The sequence below is a fragment of the Physeter macrocephalus genome, chromosome 14 (assembly GCF_002837175.3).
Source record: "Physeter macrocephalus isolate SW-GA chromosome 14, ASM283717v5, whole genome shotgun sequence".
Lineage (NCBI taxonomy): Eukaryota > Metazoa > Chordata > Mammalia > Artiodactyla > Physeteridae > Physeter > Physeter macrocephalus.
The window spans coordinates 27,360,562-27,379,303 of NC_041227.1; the positions used below are offsets into that span (position 1 = coordinate 27,360,562).

General features: G+C 50.3%; 1 protein-coding gene across 1 annotated transcript in view; it reads left to right on the top strand.

Annotated features, from left to right (window-relative positions):
* Positions 1–17,005, top strand: part of VPS16 (VPS16 core subunit of CORVET and HOPS complexes) — a 24,098-nt gene extending 7,093 nt beyond the window's left edge. The window contains exons 2-24 of the mRNA XM_024117156.3: positions 9,879–9,967; positions 10,227–10,324; positions 10,412–10,540; positions 10,621–10,765; positions 10,890–11,005; positions 11,106–11,228; positions 11,359–11,414; positions 11,778–11,867; positions 11,964–12,058; positions 12,210–12,286; positions 12,743–12,874; positions 12,969–13,096; positions 13,227–13,262; positions 13,456–13,564; positions 13,728–13,862; positions 13,958–14,066; positions 14,157–14,254; positions 14,338–14,445; positions 14,752–14,829; positions 15,223–15,392; positions 15,474–15,570; positions 16,238–16,341; positions 16,457–17,005. Coding sequence (XP_023972924.1) covers positions 9,879–9,967; positions 10,227–10,324; positions 10,412–10,540; positions 10,621–10,765; positions 10,890–11,005; positions 11,106–11,228; positions 11,359–11,414; positions 11,778–11,867; positions 11,964–12,058; positions 12,210–12,286; positions 12,743–12,874; positions 12,969–13,096; positions 13,227–13,262; positions 13,456–13,564; positions 13,728–13,862; positions 13,958–14,066; positions 14,157–14,254; positions 14,338–14,445; positions 14,752–14,829; positions 15,223–15,392; positions 15,474–15,570; positions 16,238–16,341; positions 16,457–16,601 — 2,467 coding nt within the window. The 3' untranslated portion in view covers positions 16,602–17,005. The remainder of the gene's footprint in view (positions 1–9,878; positions 9,968–10,226; positions 10,325–10,411; positions 10,541–10,620; positions 10,766–10,889; positions 11,006–11,105; positions 11,229–11,358; positions 11,415–11,777; positions 11,868–11,963; positions 12,059–12,209; positions 12,287–12,742; positions 12,875–12,968; positions 13,097–13,226; positions 13,263–13,455; positions 13,565–13,727; positions 13,863–13,957; positions 14,067–14,156; positions 14,255–14,337; positions 14,446–14,751; positions 14,830–15,222; positions 15,393–15,473; positions 15,571–16,237; positions 16,342–16,456) is intronic.
* The last annotated feature ends 1,737 nt before the right edge of the window (positions 17,006–18,742 follow it).

Below are 18,742 nucleotides of genomic sequence, written 5' to 3' on the forward strand. Positions count from 1 at the left end.
GGAGCACAGGCTCCGGACGCGCAGGCTCAGCGGCCATGGCTCACGGGCCCAGCCGCTCCGCGGCATGTGGGATCTTCCCGTACCGGGGCACGAACCCGTGTCCCCTGTATTGGCAGGCGGACTCTCAACCACTGCACCACCAGGGAAGCCCTGGAGATCATCTATTTTCACACAAGCTCTTCTCTTACTGCAGTGGACCGTGCTCTTCCAGCAGTTCAGCTGCACTGCAGCAGGGATTTTGTCACTGTTTCCTGGAGGGGGCTGGAATTGAGACTACCATACCTGCTAGATTTAGTGATTTTCTGGTATTAGACCCAGGGTCCGTTTACTGCTGCTCTGGGGATTTCCACTTCCAGGACCTGCAGTTAGAGGAGAAATATGTAGCTGACCATCCTCACTGAAGATATGGCCTAGCGTCACAGAGTCCTCACCTCTAGACTTTTCTGAGATGCTGCTCTCAGTCTGTCCATCCACGCCCCAGGCCAACCTCGAGGCATAGCTTGAGTCACCTCACTGTCCCTGAGAAGCCTTCTTTACCTTGAAGGTTTGAGGAGGTGGCCCATGCTTTGCTGCTGTTCGCTCCCTGACCCTTACTCCTATATCCGTATGCTTCTTTCCCACCCCAGTCTGTGTCGATGCTAACCTCCTGGACTGCAGCCGAAGCCTCCTTGGGTCCCTCCTGCCAATCGCTGACTTCACCTTGTGCTTCCCAGAGAGCTGGAAGTTATTGCCTAGAAGAGTGTAGGGTTCCCCTGATGAAATCTGCCTGTTGTGTTGCCAGCCTGCCGAGATGTGCCCCGCCTCCCTGCCTTCTCAGAAACCATGCACCGTCCATCTACCCTCCCGCCACCACAGGTTTCTCCAGCTGTTGTTGCACAGGACCCCTTGCATCAAGGTCACCCGAGATTCTGGCTGCATGAAGCTTCCTAGGCCAGATCTACTCCATTATCTCTGGGTTGGGTCCTGGGAATTTGATCTGTATTTTAACAAGCAGCCAGGTGTTTCTTTGCTGCAGGAAAATTTGAAGACCTCTACATTGTTTACCACGATCCTTACCCCCAAGGGCTCCCTTTCATACCTCAACCTCTATATTCAAATCTCCCCATCCTAACAAAAAATAAACTTCCCTATTCAAAAAATAAACAAGTCCCTCCTCCTCACCTCACCAAAGGTCTGAAAACTGCCACGTATACTTGCTTCCATTTTCTCTCTTCTCACCGATCACTCACTATGGTCTGACCACCCTCTTCTCAGTGACATCCTGTTACTGCACTGAATACAGCTCAGGCCTCATTTGAGCTTGACTGCCTGGGGCATTGGATAGAGGTGACCTCCCTTTTTTCTTGGAATTGTATTTAACTTTTTACAGTGAAAAAATTTAAATGTACAACGGAGTAGGAATAGTAGAGTGAATACCCATAGCCATTGTTTAGGCTTAAAAATTATTGTCGTGTTGTAATACATTTGCTTCAACTACTTGTAAGTTTAAAAAAATTTAAGAAAAAGTTCAAATATACATAAATGTTCTAAAAGTAGTGTAGTGGACATCCATGTGCTCATCACACAGCTTCAACAAGTGTCAGCACTTTGCCATTCACTTTTCATCTACCCGCCCCCCATCCCTCAACACACACACACTTTTGGGGACCATTTAAAAACAATCTCCAGACATCTTTTCAATCAAATACATTGTCTGCTATATTTTAAAGTAAATTATAGTCACACCTTAAATGTGTATTACTTTGAAAAAAAAAGACAGTTTTCTGTAAAACTATAGTGTTATTTCACACCAAACAAAATGAACATTTAATATCATCTAACAACCAGTCCTTCCTCAGACTTCTCCATTTGTCTTCAAAATGCCTTTTTTTTTTTTTTTTTTTTTTTTTCCGGTACACGGGCCTCTCACTGCTGTGGCCTCTCCCGTTGCAGGGCACAGGCTCCGGACGCGCAGGCTCAGAGGCCATGGCTCATGGGCCCAGCCGCTCCGCGGCATGTGGGATCTTCCTGGACCGGGGCACGAACCTGTGTCCCCTGCATCGGCAGGCGGACTCTCAACCACTGCACCACCAGGGAAGCCCCAAAATGCCTTTTTATAACTGGTTTGTTCAAATTGAGACCCAAATAAGAATTATTCATTTGCTTACCCCCCCCCACCCCCGCACTGCGTGGCTTGCGGGGATCTTAGTTCCCTGACCGGGGATCGAACCTGGGCCCCCACAGTGAAAGTGCTGGGTCCTAACCACTGGACCACCCTGCTTATCTCTCTTAATTAAGTCTCTTGTAAACTTGAACATTATCATCCTTACTCTCACCCCTACCCTTTGTTTTCATGACATTGACTTGTTTTAGATACCTAGTCGCTTTCTGGATTTGTCCCCCTGCTTCCTTGTGGTGCCTTTAAACTTTTTTCTCTATCATAGCCTCTAGTTCCTGAAACTGTGTGTTAGATCTAAAGGCTTGATCAGATTCAGGTTGACATTTTTGGCAGAAACACCTTGTAGGTGATTTGTGTGTGGTGTTCATCTGGAGGCATCATTGTATCGGGTTGTCTGCTACGAGGGAAGTTGAGATTGACAGGTAGTTTGGAGGCTGATGGCCACATCCTCTCCCGTTTTCCCCCTTGTGACAAGCAAGTGGTCTGTGGAATGTGACACAGTTAATAATATCACTATGATTCTAATTAGGAGACAAACCATACAGTGACTAAATAGGGGAAGTTTAGTGTAAAGAACTATTAAACTGTGATAACAAAGTAACTATAAGATAAAATAAAACTGTCCTTTCCTAGGGCTGAGGAGAAAGGAAGGACAAGTTGGGGGGGGGGATGCCTTCCCCAAGCTGGGGTTCCTACCTCGCTGGGGAAGGTATAGTTGCAGCCCACTGGATGGTGGGGGAGTTGCTGGTTTGCCTGGGCCAGAGCTGGTCCACGGTTACTGGACAAGCAGTAAGCAGCCCTCCTGGGTACAGATAGGGCACAGGTGAGCCATAGCTGGTGGCCAGGTTCATGGACTTGCACAGGGAGCACCAGTATGAGCAGGAGACCTGGAGCATGCGGTGTCTTGTGGGGAGAGCCACGGGAAGGTGGGTGCCAGGCCAGGCCAAGGCTGTGATGTCACCAAGGGATTGTGTGTTCTGGGCGCATGGTTGGGGCAGAGTATCACCAGATGTCCTCATACCCACACTGCTGACTGACCTTGCAGCTGCTAGAAACAGCCAGAGACCCCCCCCTCCTCCTACAATATCCCTTTACTACAGGGCCCTCTACTGAGAAAGCTTAACATCTAGCTCTCTGTGGAGCATGTATTGAAGGATGAATTTGCAGCTGGGGGGCAATAATTTGATAACTGGCACAGTCCATTCTTTGGCTGATCAGCTTCCACAAGCGCCCTCTACACTTCAACTTCCTCACAACAACAAAACAACTCTGTATTTCTGCTTAACAAGATACCATTCTTCTTACAAGTAAACTTCTTTTTCCCAAAGTGAGAAGACATACAGTCTTAACAGTCATTGTATCATAGTTACTCCTTAAATTGAATTACAGTCCCACTGAATATTCTGTTACCTAAAAATTGAGTTTTAAAGTTAACCTCTAACAATTTGTGTATAAAATAAAAATGGGAAAGAGAGAAAATAATGGCTGGTATATATATATATATATATATATATATATATAAATGCATTCATACAACAAACAGAGAAAATACACAAAGTGGCTATAGTCTTCATTTCTGTAACTGGTCACAAGATCATAGTTAATATCTATGGCTTCCTTTTTCAACTGCCCATCCCATATTTCCCTTGCTCTCAGCCAGAACCTTCACTGCTCTGCTCTTTACATAGTGAAGTGACCCAAACCTCAGTCATTCTGCTTTTTTTGGCTGCTGAGGTTTTTTGTTAACCTTTTTTGTTAGACACGGAAGTACTAAGAGGTGCCCCAGAGGATCCCCTGGGTTTCAGACATAGTCCTCCTTGCCTCCATTGTGTAGCAGCAGCTTGATTTCCCGTAGGCCATCAGGATAATCACTTCAGCCAGTAAATTAACCCCATTTTCTCAGCTGTTGTTTCAGTGGCATAAGGAGCCCCAAATGTCAAGGTAGCACTCTTTTTTATATATATATAAATTTATTTATTTATCTTTTGGCTGTGTTGGTTCTTCGTTGCTGCACGCGGACTTTCTCTAGTTGGGGCGAGTGGGGGCTACTCTTCGTTGCAGTGCCCGGGCTTCTTATTGCGGTGGCTTCTCTTGTTGCGGAGCACGGGCTCTAGGCACGCGGGCTTCAGTAGTTGTGGCACTCAGGCTCAGTAGTTGTGGCACATGGGCTTAGTTGCTCCACGGCATGTGGGATCTTCCCGGACCAGAGCTCGAACCCGTGTCCCCTGCATTGGCAGGCAGATTCTTAACCACTGCGCCATCAGGAAAGTCCCCAAGGTAGCACACTTATCTTCTAATTCAGTGAATCCATTGTTGTGTCCCCTGGTGGAAACATTCTCCCGTTGGAGACTAAGCTCTCCAAACCAATAGGTCTCAAAGTTAGTGAAACTGGAAGCAATATTTTAATGAGAGTCATTAGGTGTAATAGTGAGAGGAGCCACTCCCACTTCCACCCCTTGATTCCAGGTCCCCCGTATTCTGACTGTGGAGGAGATAATACCATGTAATGGTCTCTGATGCAAAGCATAAGCTTGCATCCTGTAAGACAGGGCCCCATACTTTTAGGATACTGTCTCCCAATTGGTGCTTTAACTGACTCGTCAGTACATTTAGACCAGCCACTTCTGGGTAATGGGATATAAGGTAAGGCTAGTTGATTCCATGGACCTGAGCCCACTGCTGCACTTCTTTTGCTGTGCAGTGAAGTCCTTGATTAGTTGCAAGGCTTTGCAGAATGCTACAACGGTAGATGAGACATTCTGTTTATTTATTTATTTATTTTGCTTGTGCTGCGTTTTAGTTGCGGCATGCGGGCTCTTAGTTGCATTATGAGGATTCTTAGTTGTGGCATGCACACGGAATCTAGTTCCCTGACCAGGGATCGAACCTGGGCCCCCTGCATTGGGAGCATGGAGTCTTACCCACTGGACCACCAAGGAAGTCCCATGGTACATGAGACATCCTGTAAGTCCATGATGGTAGGTGCTAGCAAAGGCATTACAGGTAAAGAAGACAAATCCACATCCAGAATATGTATTCCAGTGAGGACAAATCTTTGCCTCCTCCATGATGGACGAGGTCCAGTGTAATCGACTTGCGGACTGCTCCCCCTGGGAATGGTGCCATACTGGGACCATGTATTGGTCTCTGCCCTTGGCCGATTAACCACTCAGCAGTAATGTTAGCCAGGTCAGCCTTGGAGAGGGAGGCTCCCAAGACATCTACTTCAAGTGAGAGCATAACAGGGTTTTCAAGTAGAGGAAGGCTAGTCTCCTTGGACACAGGAGGGCAAGCTACTTCCACTGGTGAGGAAGACTCAGAATGACTTGGGGGCTCAAGATTGTCAGTTTCATCTGGGTCTAACAATTATCTCCCTTCCAAGTTTCAGGATTCCTTTCTTTTCTAATTAGTGCCCTAACTTTCACATGTGCCAGAGAATTTAACTGTCATTGTTTAACAACCCATACAATTAAACTCTGTCTTTGATTTTCAACAGTAGCAGCTGTGTGACGACAAGAACTAAGAGATTCTTTTAGGCTGTTACAGAAGCTTTCTGCTTCTCAGACCATGACTGCAGCTGAAAGTTAATGGACCTAACCTTGTCATTTTCTCTTTGTAAATGTTCAAGTGCACTCAAAATAACCCATCCACACCACAGCCTTTATAATCATCGTTATTGCCATACAGTCAAGCACGTGTTTGACTTGGCATTTCACTACACTGAACTACAGGTTTGGTTAATTGTGATGCTGCTGCACGCAGTGGGTTACTAGCATCCGTTTTGCATTGTCAGGGAACATGGCACTGCACCCAAGCCCAAGCGCATGACCAAACCAGTCCTCAAATCCCATCTTTAGGGGTCTGTCTGCTGGGGCCACTCCCTGCACCAATTAGTCTGGGTCCAGTCAGGAGATGTAAACCGGGCAAGTTTAATAAATGTAAGGAATTATTAAGCTGTCATAAAGAGTAACTGTAAGATGTGAGAAATTTTTATGTGGTAGCCTAGGTCTAAGGGAGAGTACTCAAGAAACGACAAACTTGGAAGGAGGGACCTTCCCCAGGCTGGGGTTCATTTCAGACCTCAGAGAAAATACAGTTGCAGCCCACTGGATGGCAGTGAAGTTTACTGGTTTCCCTGGGCCAGAGCTGGTCCACAGTTGCTTGGCCAGCAAGAAGCAACCCTCTGGGGTTCAGCGCGTAGGGGGCACAGGTGAGCTGCAACTGGGGGTCAGTGGTGTGGGCGTGCAGAGGGAGTTGGGGAGCTGATGCGGGCAGCCTGGAGCGCTTAGTGTCTGTAAGGCAAGCCACAACCAGTGATTGGGTGCATGGTTGTGCAGAGGGGGTTAGTGGAAACAAGGCTACGGGCAGGGCAGCCAGTGGCCGGGCATCTTGTCATGCAGAGGGAGTAGGGCCTGGTGTAGGCAGGAGTCCAGGAATGCCGTGTCTGTCCAGGGAGCCAGTCTGGGCAAGCCTTGGAGGTTGCTGCGTGGCTGGTCAGAGCACCACCAGGTGTCCTCACACCCTGGCTGCTGGGTGACTGCCCTGCTGGAAGCAGCAGGAGAAGCCTCTTCCTCATGCAGTGTTCCTCCAGCACCCTCTACTGAGGAGGCTCAACATCAGGCTCACTGTGAAGGAGAAATTCTTAAAAGAATACTGTCTGTTATCACAAAACACATATGGAAGAGTGAATTTGGAGCTGTGTATCAGTGAGTTGATAACTGGCATGCTAGGTCTGTTTGGATATCTATCTTCCCATCAGATTTCATCTAAGGATTTTAGTAACAAAAGGTCAAAAGAAATGCACATGGGGTTGAAATAGTCAAATAATGCAAAAGTATATAGCCTACAAATTGTCAGTCTCCCTGTTCCCCTCCCCCATTTACCACCCTCTCCAGAGGTAACCACTGTCTCTCCACGCTGGCTCAGTGTGGAGGCCTGTGAGAGTTCTTCTATGTATTTACACACATACATGTGATTATATGTAAATATACTTGTAAAAATATGTGCTCAGTTTTTTATTATGTAAGTGGATTCATATGGTTCATACTGCACTGCAGCTTGCCTTTTTTTACTTAACAATATATCTTAGAGGCCACTTCATGTCAACATACCCAGTCACTTTGTTACTAGGCACATAATATTCCCCAAAATGGGCATAAGTAGTTTATTTAACCAGTCTCATTTTAATGGGCATTTAAGGAGGTTTTTCCAGGATTTTTAAAAACCATTTTAAACAGTGCTGCAGTGAATTCATACCTTTGTGTACTTGTGCAAGTAGTTTCATAGGTTAGATTCTTGGAAGGAAATTGCTAAGTTAGAGCGTGTACACATTTAAAAATTAGATACATAAGTGCTTCATTCTCTTCCATAAAGTTTGAACCATTTTACACTCCCACCAATATGTAGGAAAGTGTTCATTTTTCCACATCTTCAACAATATTCCATGTTATTTATTATCCTCTTAATTTTTTGCCATTCAGATGGCCAAAACATAAAAATAATTTTTAAATTCATATTTACCTAGTCGTTAAGTATGTCTATTCATATCCTTTGACTATTTTTCTATTGTGTTGTCTCTACTGATTTGTAAAGGAGCTCTTTACATGTTCTCCATGATAACCCTTTGTTACAAATGTTACAGGTTTTTTCACAGTAGTCACTTGACTTTTATGCATTAATGTTTAACATACATATGTTAAGTTTCATGTGATAAAGTCTATCAGTCTTTTCCTTTGTAATTTCTGGGTTTTGTGTCTTACTCTGAAAGACTTTTCCACAGTTCACATTACGAAAATATTAGCTTACATTTTTCTCAAGTTTTTTATGTTTGGTTTTTAAATATTTTCACATAGTTTTGATATAGCCCTTGACCATTTTTCTTTTACTTTTATTTTCATTTTTTTACAATTAATTACAGCTTTTTTAAAAAGTATTTTAGTTTTTATTTATTTATTTTTGGCTGCATTGGGTCTCCGTTGCTGCGCGTGGGCTTTCTCTAGTTGCAGCGAGCGGGGCTACTCTTCATTGTGGTGCACAGGGTTCTCATTGTGGTGGTTTCTCTTGTGGACCACGGGCTCTAGGCACGCGGGCTTCAGTAGTTGCAGCACGCAGGCTCAGTAGTTGCGGCACGCGGGCTCAGTAGTTGCGGCACATAGGCTCGGTAGTTGTGGCACATGGGCTCAGTAGTTTTGGCTCGCAGGCTCTAGAGCGCAGGCTCAGTAGTTGTGGCGCATGGGCTTAATTACTCCGTGGCGTGTGGGATCTTCCCGAACCAGGGATCGAATCCGTGTCCCCTGCATTGGCAGGTGGATTCTTAACCACTGTGCCACTAGGGAAGTCCTTAACTTTAGTTTTTAAGTGTATACAGTATCTGATATATATATCTGTTTTCATATTTTCAAATGTTCTTAAATATTATCCAGTATTTTCTCTTTCAGATTACCTTTTTTGCCCCGCCAGATGAACTGTAGAATTAGTTTGTGCTTCCCTACCCACCAAAAAATTGGGCTGATTTTTATTGGAATTCTCGTGCATTTATAGATCCTTTAGAATATTTCTTCATGTCTTCTATATCCTTGAGTAAACTGATTTGATTTTGCAAAAAATGTTTATTAGGTTTATTCTTCGGTATCATAGTTTTATTGCTATCAAGATTAGGATCTTTTTAAAAGTTATATTTCTAATTAGTTCTTGCTATGGTATAGAAAACTAATTGGTATAGAAAAAAATATATTGATTTTTGTTGATCGCTTACTGAGCTCTTTCTTTCATTGTTCCATAGACTGCTTTGGATGTGCTAAGTAGACTATCTCGTTATTTGTAAATAAATAGTAGCAACCTCATTCCTTCTTCAAAATGGAAACCTCTGGGTTTTTTTTCTTAAATTATTTTGGCTAGAATGCCGAGAAGAATGTCAATAGAAATGATGGACATTTTCCTGATCTTTAAAGGGAAGTTTCGTGAAATGATACTAGCCGAAATACCCTCCTTCTTGAACATTGTCTTCTCTTGGTATCCTGGTGTAATGTCCACTCCTTCTCTGTCCCCTTTTCCCCACCTCCAGCCTTCAAATGATGGCATGCCTCAAGCCTCCTACTCTGTCTTCCCATGCAGCACGTCTCTTGGTGATCCATGCATATCTCAGATTGCAGTCATCTCGTGCCAATTTGCCAGTTTGTAATTTCAGTTACCTCCTGTGAGTCAAGCATTCATATATTGGCATCTGCAACCCAGAACTCTCCCGAGCTCTAGGCTTACTAAAGAGCTCCTCTTGGATTTCTTTCAGGCACTGCTCACTCAGTACCTCTAAAACTGAGTTCATTATCAGCAGGCGTTGAGCTGGACCCCTGGGTATAAAGCCCATAACCAGATTCAGTGTTAAGAACCAGAAATAGAAGAAAGGCTGTCTATCCTGAGAGGCCCTCCTGGAAGGTCTTGTTTCCTGCTAATGCAGGCTCAAGCCAACCACCCCACCCTAGTCCCACCTCACTCTGTGCCCTGGATATTGGCCACACAGCCTGCCCTCCAAACACCCTCTGCTCCCTCACCTGCTATCCCTAAGCATGCATGTGGTCAGCTGGCCTAGCTGTTTCTAGTCATCACCCCCCTCCCTACCCCTTGGGGGGGAACAGATGGAGGCATTAGGGGCTCCTCTGGGGCTCAGCCCATCTGGATGCAGGGTCATGACGAGTCTAATCTCTGTTTGTCATTGTGTGGGCAGGAAATATGAGCTGTATAGCATGGACTGGGACCTGAAGGAGGAACTGAGGGACTGCCTGGTGGCTGCTGCGCCCTATGGGGGCCCCATTGGTAAGTCGCCCCGCTGGCACTGCATGCTCTGGGACCGCAGGATGAACTCAGGGTCCTTGATTCTTGGGGTCCTTGCTGTTGGGTGGTTCTTGCTGGCATATGCTACCCACCCCCACTCCACCCTACTGAGATACTTTTAATTCTGGTTCTCGGGAGGCCTGCCACACGTGGGGCGGGCCTAAGGAGCTAGTTCATAAGGCCTGCTTCGCATGGGGTGGGCCTGGGCAGCTAGGACAGAAGGTTTCTTCTCAAACCACAGCGCTGCTGAGGAACCCCGGGCGGAAGGAGAAGCCTGCCAGCGCACGGCCAGTTCTCGAGATCTACTCGGCTTCTGGTGTGCCTCTGGCCAGTCTGCTGGTGAGCACCCTGCCTGCCCTGCGGCTGGGGGCTGGACAGGGTTCTGCATCCCGAGGACAGCTTCTGGAACCTCCCTCTCCTCTGCAGTGGAAGAGTGGGCCCATGGTGTCCCTGGGCTGGTCAGCTGAGGAGGAGCTGCTCTGTGTGCAGGAAGACGGGGTCGTGCTGGTTTATGGGCTTCATGGTGACTTCCGGAGGCACTTCAGCATGGGCAACGTAGGGGCCCCAGGGGGCTGGGGAAAAGGGATGGAGTCTGGGAATCTGTGGCTCCCTCACCCTACGGCCCCTCTTTCCAGGAGGTGCTCCAGAACCGGGTTCTAGATGCCCGGATCTTCCATACTGAGTTTGGTTCTGGGGTGGCCATCCTCACAGGGGCCCACCGCTTCACCCTCAGTGCCAACGTGGGCGACCTCAAACTCCGCCGGATGCCAGAGGTGCCAGGTGAGCCCTGACACCCCTGAGGCAGCATTCACTGCCCACGAATGTGCCTCCAGTCCATGGGACCATCAGAGGCAGAAACTGTGGGCTCTGGTCATCCTGAGGTTGTCCTCTTCCCTGGCTGCAGGTCTGCAGAGTGCACCCTCATGCTGGACCACAATGTGCCAGGACCGAGTGGCACACATTCTTCTGGCTGTAGGACCTGATCTTTACCTCCTGGATCACGCAGCCTGCTCTGCAGTGGTGAGAGGGCTTGAGTGGGAGTGAACTGGAGGGACTGGGGGAGGCAGTGGGAGGCTCTGAGAAGTCAGTATCTTTGGTGTCCTCCCCGGCCCTGCCCCAGACACCCCCTGGCCTAGCCCCAGGAGTGAGCAGCTTCCTGCAGATGGCTGTCTCCTTCACCTACAGACACCTGGCGCTCTTCACAGACACTGGGTACATCTGGATGGGGACAGCGTCTCTCAAGGTGTGATCCTGGGACAACACAGGGGCACCATGCCTTGTCTAGGAAAGATCTGTTGGGGGTAGGGGAAGGGCTTTTGAACCAGACTGGTGACTGCTGAGACAGGGCCATGACATTCCCTGCACCCTTTCAGGAGAAGCTGTGTGAGTTCAACTGCAACATCCGGGCGCCCCCGAAGCAGATGGTCTGGTGAGGATGAGGGTGTTATCCTGGGGGTAGAAGTGGACATAACTTTGTCTCCTGGGACATGTTGATTCATCCTGTCTACTGACCAAGCCAAGTGGAGCTTGAATCTTGTCTTCTCTACCAGTGCATATTTGAGGGGCCAGTCCCCTGTGGGCCCCGGATACCCCTGGGAGTTGACAGCACAGGATGAGAGGGAAGCAGACAGGTCAGCCAGAGGAATGGGATAAGCGGCAGCAAGCCTGTGCAGGGTTGTCCCAAGGCAAAGTGATATAAGCAGCGATGTGGGAGACATGGCTGTGGACCAGGCATCCTGTGTGTCCGTGTGTGTGTCCGTGTGTGTGTGTGTGTGTGTGGTGCTGTCCACAGGTGCAGCCGTCCTCGCAGCAAGGAGAGGGCCGTTGTGGTAGCCTGGGAGAGGCGGCTAATGGTGGTGGGCGATGCACCTGAGGGCATCCAGTATCCTTGGAGGGCTGCTGGGGGTGAGGAGGGGGAAGGAGGGTTGCCTGCCCTGCCCCATCTCTGGGTGCTCTTAGGAACCTTGACCAAGCTCAGGTTCGTGCTGGATGAGGACTCCTACCTGGTTCCTGAGCTGGATGGGGTCCGCATCTTCTCCCGCAGTACCCATGAGTTCTTGCACGAGGTTCCAGGTAAGGCCCTCATAAGAGCGCCGGGTGACCCGGGGCAGGGGCTCCTCGGCACCACAGCTGCCCTGGGCTAGTGCCCCAGAGTAGGATCAGGGTACTGAGGTAGGGCTGAGGGTTTCCTGACCCCCTTTCCCACTTACCAATTTCCTCCCAGTGGCCAGCGAGGAGATCTTTAAAATTGCCTCAATGGCCCCTGGAGCACTACTGTTGGAGGCCCAGAAGGAATATGAGGTAAAGCCTTGGGCTTCTCCTTGGGCCCCAGGATGCTGTCCTTCCCCTTCCCCTAATTGGCCCAGCCCATGCCCCTGCAGCCAAGTGCTACCTGTCAAGACAGGGGTCCAGGCAGGACATTGGGCTGGGCTGGGCTAGAGAGAGCTGGCTCAGGTGGATTGAAGGGACATGGTGTCCTTCGTGTGGTGATAGGGAGGGGCAGGGAACCCCCAGTCTAGGAACAAGTCAGGGCTCTATTGATAGGTCTCAGGGCCCTCACAGGCAACTGTGGGCTGATACGGGGGTGTGTGGCGGCACCTTGTGGGGAGGACTGAGTGGGCTGAGGGGATTTGGGGTCCGGCCTCTGCAGCCTTCCAAACCAGCCCATTTGAACCACAGCCCAGAGGGGTTGGGGGCCAGACATGGAGGTGTTCTTGGTCATGACGCACTGTCCCTGGCACCATCCCCCCTCCCCAGAAAGAGAGCCAGAAGGCGGATGAGTACCTGCGGGAGATCCAGGAGCTGGGGCAACTGCCCCAGGCCGTGCAGCAGTGCATCGAGGCCGCGGGACATGAGCACTGGCCAGACATGCAGAAGAGTCTGCTCAGGGTTGGGCTGGATGGCAGGGCTGGAGGGAGGGGGTGCTGGGCAGGGGTGGGTTGGCAGAGAGGGAAGCTCTCTATTGCCCTCTGGCTCTTTTCAGGCGGCCTCCTTTGGCAAGTGTTTCCTGGACAGATTTCCACCCGACAGCTTTGTGCGCATGTGTCAGGACCTTCGTGTACTCAATGCCATTCGGGACTATCACATCGGGATTCCCCTCACCTATAGCCAGTATCCCCAAGTGTGCTGACAGGGTGTTTACTTCCAGGGGTGGAAGGGCAAGGGGATGGAGATGCCTCCTGAAGGTCCTTGGCAAATAGGACTTATCTCCCAGCTGGATCCTTAACCAAATAAAATACAGATACAAGCAGCTCACCATCCAGGTGCTGCTGGACAGGTACAGCAAGCCCAAGGGTGCTGGGAGGAGGGCTGTAAGTGGGTGGGCATTACAGCCCCTGGTGTGCTCTTGTGGTCACTGCTCCTGATTCATTTCCTTGGGATCTGGGAGGCTGGAGTTACAGGCTGGGACCACTCTGCCCTCTTTCTACCCCACTTTATCCCTTGCGCCCTTCACCTCCCTTGTCTGCCAGGCTTGTGTTGCGGAGGCTTTACCCCCTTGCCATTCAGATATGTGAGTACCTGCGGCTTCCTGAAGTGCAGGGCGTCAGCAGAATCCTGGCCCACTGGGCCTGCTACAAGGTGAGGATATAGGACAGAGTTCAAGGGCATTTAGGGGCTTACAGGCCCTGGTGAGGTGTAGGAAATAAGTGTAGAACTGAAAGGGTGGGTCCTGATCAAGGCAGTGGGGGTGGGGGTTAAGGGATGAGAGCCAGGTTTGTGTGACACCCCCTTCCCTCTGCAGGTACAACAGAAGGACGTGTCTGACGAGGATGTTGCTCGAGCCATTAACCAGAAGCTGGGGGACACACCTGGTGTCTCTTACTCTGACATTGCTGCACGAGCCTATGGCTGTGGCCGCACGGAGCTGGCCATCAAGGTGTGGGCGCCTAGCCCTCCCTGGATGCTCTGATGTGGGTGTTAGAGGTCCCCAGGCCAGCTTCTTCTCTCTGTGCCTTCCTCCCCACCCCACAGCTGCTGGAATATGAGCCACGCTCTGGGGAACAGGTTCCCCTTCTCCTAAAGATGAAGAGGAGCAAACTGGCACTAAGCAAGGCCATCGAGAGTGGGGATACTGACCTGGGTGAGCAGGATTTGGGTGAGGACAAGGCTGGGGACCCTGGGCTGAGCAAGGGGCTGGGCTGGACCTACATCCCACCTTATTGTCCCATAGTGTTCACGGTGCTGCTGCATCTGAAGAATGAGCTGAACCGAGGAGACTTTTTCATGACGCTTCGGAACCAGCCCATGGCCTTAAGTTTGTACCGACAGGTGTGTGCAGGGGAGCAGCGTGGGGTGGAGCCTCCTGAGCCCTTGAGTTGGCTTTGCTGACTGCCCACCTTCTGTGGCCCCAGTTCTGTAAGCATCAAGAGCTAGAGACGCTGAAGGACCTTTACAATCAGGATGACAACCACCAGGAGCTGGGCAGCTTCCACATCCGAGCCAGCTATGCTGCAGAGGAGGTCTGAGGGCCACAGGGCGGGTGGGGCCCACAGACTGGGCCGTTGGTCTGGCTCTTTCTCCAGGAGTCTAGGCCTTGAATGCGGCACATACCCCATTTGGTCCTCACTGTGGAGGGAGAGCTTGAGAAGACATGAGGCCAGACTGGGGGCTGGTCTTCCCATTAGGGACAGCAGAGCCGTGTGCCCAGCGGCCAAGGCTGGCAGTGGCAACCCTGGGCACAGGGATGGGGGAGAAAACCATAGCCTGGGTGGGAGGGCCGAGGTCCTTTGTGCTATGAACTCAAGTGTCCCTTCTTGCCCTTGCAGCGTATTGAGGGGCGAGTCGCAGCTCTGCAGACGGCAGCCGATGCATTCTACAAGGCCAAGAATGAGTTTGCAGCCAAGGTTTGTCCCGTTCTTCTCTAACAACCTCCATGAGGCCAGACTGGGGATTGGTCCCAGAGGAGCTGGTCTTCCCATTAGGGACAGCAGAGCCGTGTGCCCAGCGGCCAAGGCTGGCAGTGGCAACCCTGGGCACAGGGATGGGGGAGAAAACCATAGCCTGGGTGGGAGGGCCGAGGTCCTTTGTGCTATGAACTCAAGTGTCCCTTCTTGCCCTTGCAGCGTATTGAGGGGCGAGTCGCAGCTCTGCAGACGGCAGCCGATGCATTCTACAAGGCCAAGAATGAGTTTGCAGCCAAGGTTTGTCCCGTTCTTCTCTAACAACCTCCTCTCCTCCCCTCCCGGTCTTCCCTCCTTGTCCCTCTCATCCCTGTCCTGCCTTATCCCTGTCCCCAGGCCACAGAGGATCAAATGCGGCTCCTACGGCTGCAGCGACGCCTAGAAGATGAGCTGGGGGGCCGGTTCTTAGACCTGTCTCTACATGACACGGTCACCACCCTCATCCTCAGCGGCCAAAACAAGCGCGCGGAGCAGCTGGCACGTGACTTCCGCGTTCCTGACAAGAGGTGGGTGAGGGCCCGGTGTGCCTATAGGTCCCAGGACCCCCTGCCCCTCCTGCAACACCTCCATGCCCAACTTTCCCACAGGCTCTGGTGGCTGAAGCTGACCGCCCTGGCAGATCTGGAAGACTGGGAGGAGCTAGAGAAGTTTTCTAAGAGCAAGAAATCACCCATCGGCTACCTGGTGAGATGGGGCCCTCCCTCTACCCCACCTCCAGTGAGGTAGTACTGGGGAGACAGCCAGGCTCAGACAGTCTGTTCACACATCTGTTCAGCTCTCCCACAGAGCTAGTGGGAGCTTCCTGGGCCAGGCACATGGGGGAATGGGCCTGAGTCTGCCTGCAAATGTTGGGGGGAGGGAGAATGACCTGCTTTCCCCAAGGAGGGCCACAAGGGACACCACGTGCCTGAAGGAAAGTCCTGTTTGGGGGGAGGGGCACAGGGAGGGCACAAATGCGAGGCAGTGGAGGATGTTGAGGGGTTTGTTTTCTGTGGCAGGCGGTTCAGAGGTGTGGTGGGTCGGTGGGATAAGGGCAGCCATGAGAGAAAACTCAGGCCCTGGGAGGGCAGGAAGGTGCCTGCTGTGAGTGGGTAGCAGTGGATGGTGGAGTGGACACATGGAAATAATTGGTCTCAAAGCCCTAACAGATCTTTGTGGTAGGTTGTTTCTGCCCGGAGCATGTTGAGATCACAACTGTTGTATGTGTATGTCAGGTGGGAATGGGGGCGTGTTATACAGACTGAAGGGTATATAAAATACATTGGGATAATAAATCCACTGGGCTTTGCTCATAAGAGAGAACAGGAGGGCTCTGCCTTATCTTCCCTCTCCACCCTCTCCCTCTCCTAAGCCCTTTGTGGAAATCTGCATGAAGCAACACAACAAATATGAAGCCAAAAAGTATGCTTCCCGCGTGGGTCTCGAGCAGAAGGTCAAGGCCTTGCTTCTCGTTGGGTGCGTCTGCTGAGAGCCCTAAGGGTGCTGGGTGGCTGAGCCAGTGGGCTGATGAGAGGCATGGTTTGTGCCCTTGGGCAGCGTAATACCATCTCCCCTCCTGCTGAAACCCCAGGGACGTGGCTCAGGCTGCAGACGTTGCCATCGAGCACCGGAATGAGGCAGAGATGACCCTCGTATTGTCCCACTGCACCGGAGCCACAGATGGGGCCATGGCTGACAAGATTCAGCGGGCCCGGGCTCAAGCCCAGAAGAAGTGAGGGGCCTACCTACTCATCTCCGCAAGCCCTGGGCCTGGCAGAAGTGTCACTGCTCATCTAGCTCTTACCCCAGAGCAAAGCCCGAAGAGCTGGGGTGAGAACCAGGGTTCTGGTTGTAAATAAAGTGGAAACATTTTAGAGCACTTGTCTATGCAAGTCCAGTCTAAGCAAAAGCAAACTGGAGGCAGAACCTTCCAGATACCTCAGCAGAACCATGCGTTTGATTGTGGAGTACTGGAGAGGGAGCTTCTCCAGTGATATTTACAGACCCCTCTCCACAGTTACCAAGGAAAGTCCTCTCAAGCTTACAGTCCCTAGGAAGATTATGGGGAGAGATGGCACAAAACATAGTAAGCACCAAGTCATCAAGAACCACACTGAAAAGCATTACACACACACACACAGAAACACACAGACACACAAAACATGCTAAATTGTTTTCATTTATTCCACAAGACAGCCCTGTGAGATAGTTAATATCACCCCATCTTACAGAAGAGGATCGAGGATGGGGGAGCAAGTATGTGGCAAGACTGGGATTGAAACCATATTGGACATTTGGGGGGTCTTAGAGCTTCTCCTTGGCTGTTGTGACAGAGAAGGGATGACTCAGCTGGACCTGAAATCAGGCCCTCTGAGCAGGGGATCCTGAAGCAAGGCCCCTGGTTTGCACTACAGTGAGAATTGGAGGACTAATGAGAGGCATGTAGCCATTGGATTGGAGGGATCAAGGAGGAGCCTTTGGAAACCCTGCCCACTGGATAGTGGTGAGCAATTCTGAGTGGTCTCTGGGCTGAAGAGAAAAGGAGAATGGAATTCTCCTTTTGACAGTTCTGTCAAGGAAGAACTGCAAACTGGAGACCCCTGGCTCCCCACTCCCCTCGATGGAGGCTTTGCCCCCAGTCAGTGGGAATGCCTTCGTGTCCTTCCAGGCTCTCTGCCTCTAGCCTCTGTACTCCAGTGCACTTTGGCTTCATTCCCCAGCGCCCCTACCCAACACTGAGGGCATTACCTTTCTTCTTGCTGCCCCCGTTAAGTCTTGAAGGAAAACAAAGGAGGAAACCAAAGCCCAGAGAGAAGGCAGACCTCCCTGGAACATCTGGCTTTACCCTCTTTGATGCCCCTAGGGCTATGCTTAAAAAGAGTGAGAGACTCGAGCTTGCTAAGATGTTTCTGTTTCTTTTTCTTCCCCGACCTGATTTGTAAATGTAAGTTTGTGAAAATCCTGCAAGGGGATACAAATCAAATTGTAAAATAATCATTTGTTATTCTCACCACTTAGAGAACTTGAACAGGATAAAACAGGGATGGTTTGTCTGCTCCACAATGTCTAGGACATCAGCTGGAAGACTCAGAAGTTTGGGGGTGACTTGCCAGCTAGGGACTGGAATCTGAGGGCTTGGCAACTCACATGTCTGACAGTTGAAGCTGGTTGTGGACTGGAACCTTAGCTCTGTCAGCCAGAACACCTGCCTCACAACATAGCAGCTGGGTCCCAAGGGCAGCATCCCAGGAGAGCCACGTAGAGCTGTACTGCCTTCCCTAACCTAGTTTTGGAAGTCACACAGTATCATACCTGCCGTATTCTGTTTGTCAAGGCAGTTACATGGGCCTACCCCATCCAATTCCAAGGGGAAATAGATTCCATCTTTTGATAGAGGAGTAGCAAGGCTCTGGAAGAGTGTGTAAAACTGGAAATTTGGCCAGTTTTTGGAATCACAGTCTGGCACAATCTATCAACCTTCCCTCTTAGAATCAGCAGACACCTTCAGGCAAAGGAAGGGAGATTCCCAATACTGGGGTCACTCTGGGATTTTTTTCCTCCTCAGTCTTGCCCCCACAATTCTCCACTGCCCTGGTAGCTCTTCAGTGCCTTTTTTTTTCTTGGCCACACTGTGTGGCATGCGGGATCTTAGTTCCCAACCAGGGATCGAACCTGTGCCTCCGGCAGTGGAAGCGTGGAGTTCTAACCACGGGACCGCCAGGGAATTCCCTTCAGTGCTTTTAACAAATGTTTTCTCCAGCATTTCTAACTAGAAAAAGGGTTGGAACCATCCAACCCAGTCCTCTTTCTCTGGAAGGGGGGCCCTGGGCAGTGCATTTAGAATGTACACAATAAAAGCCTGTGTCCCCAAACATAC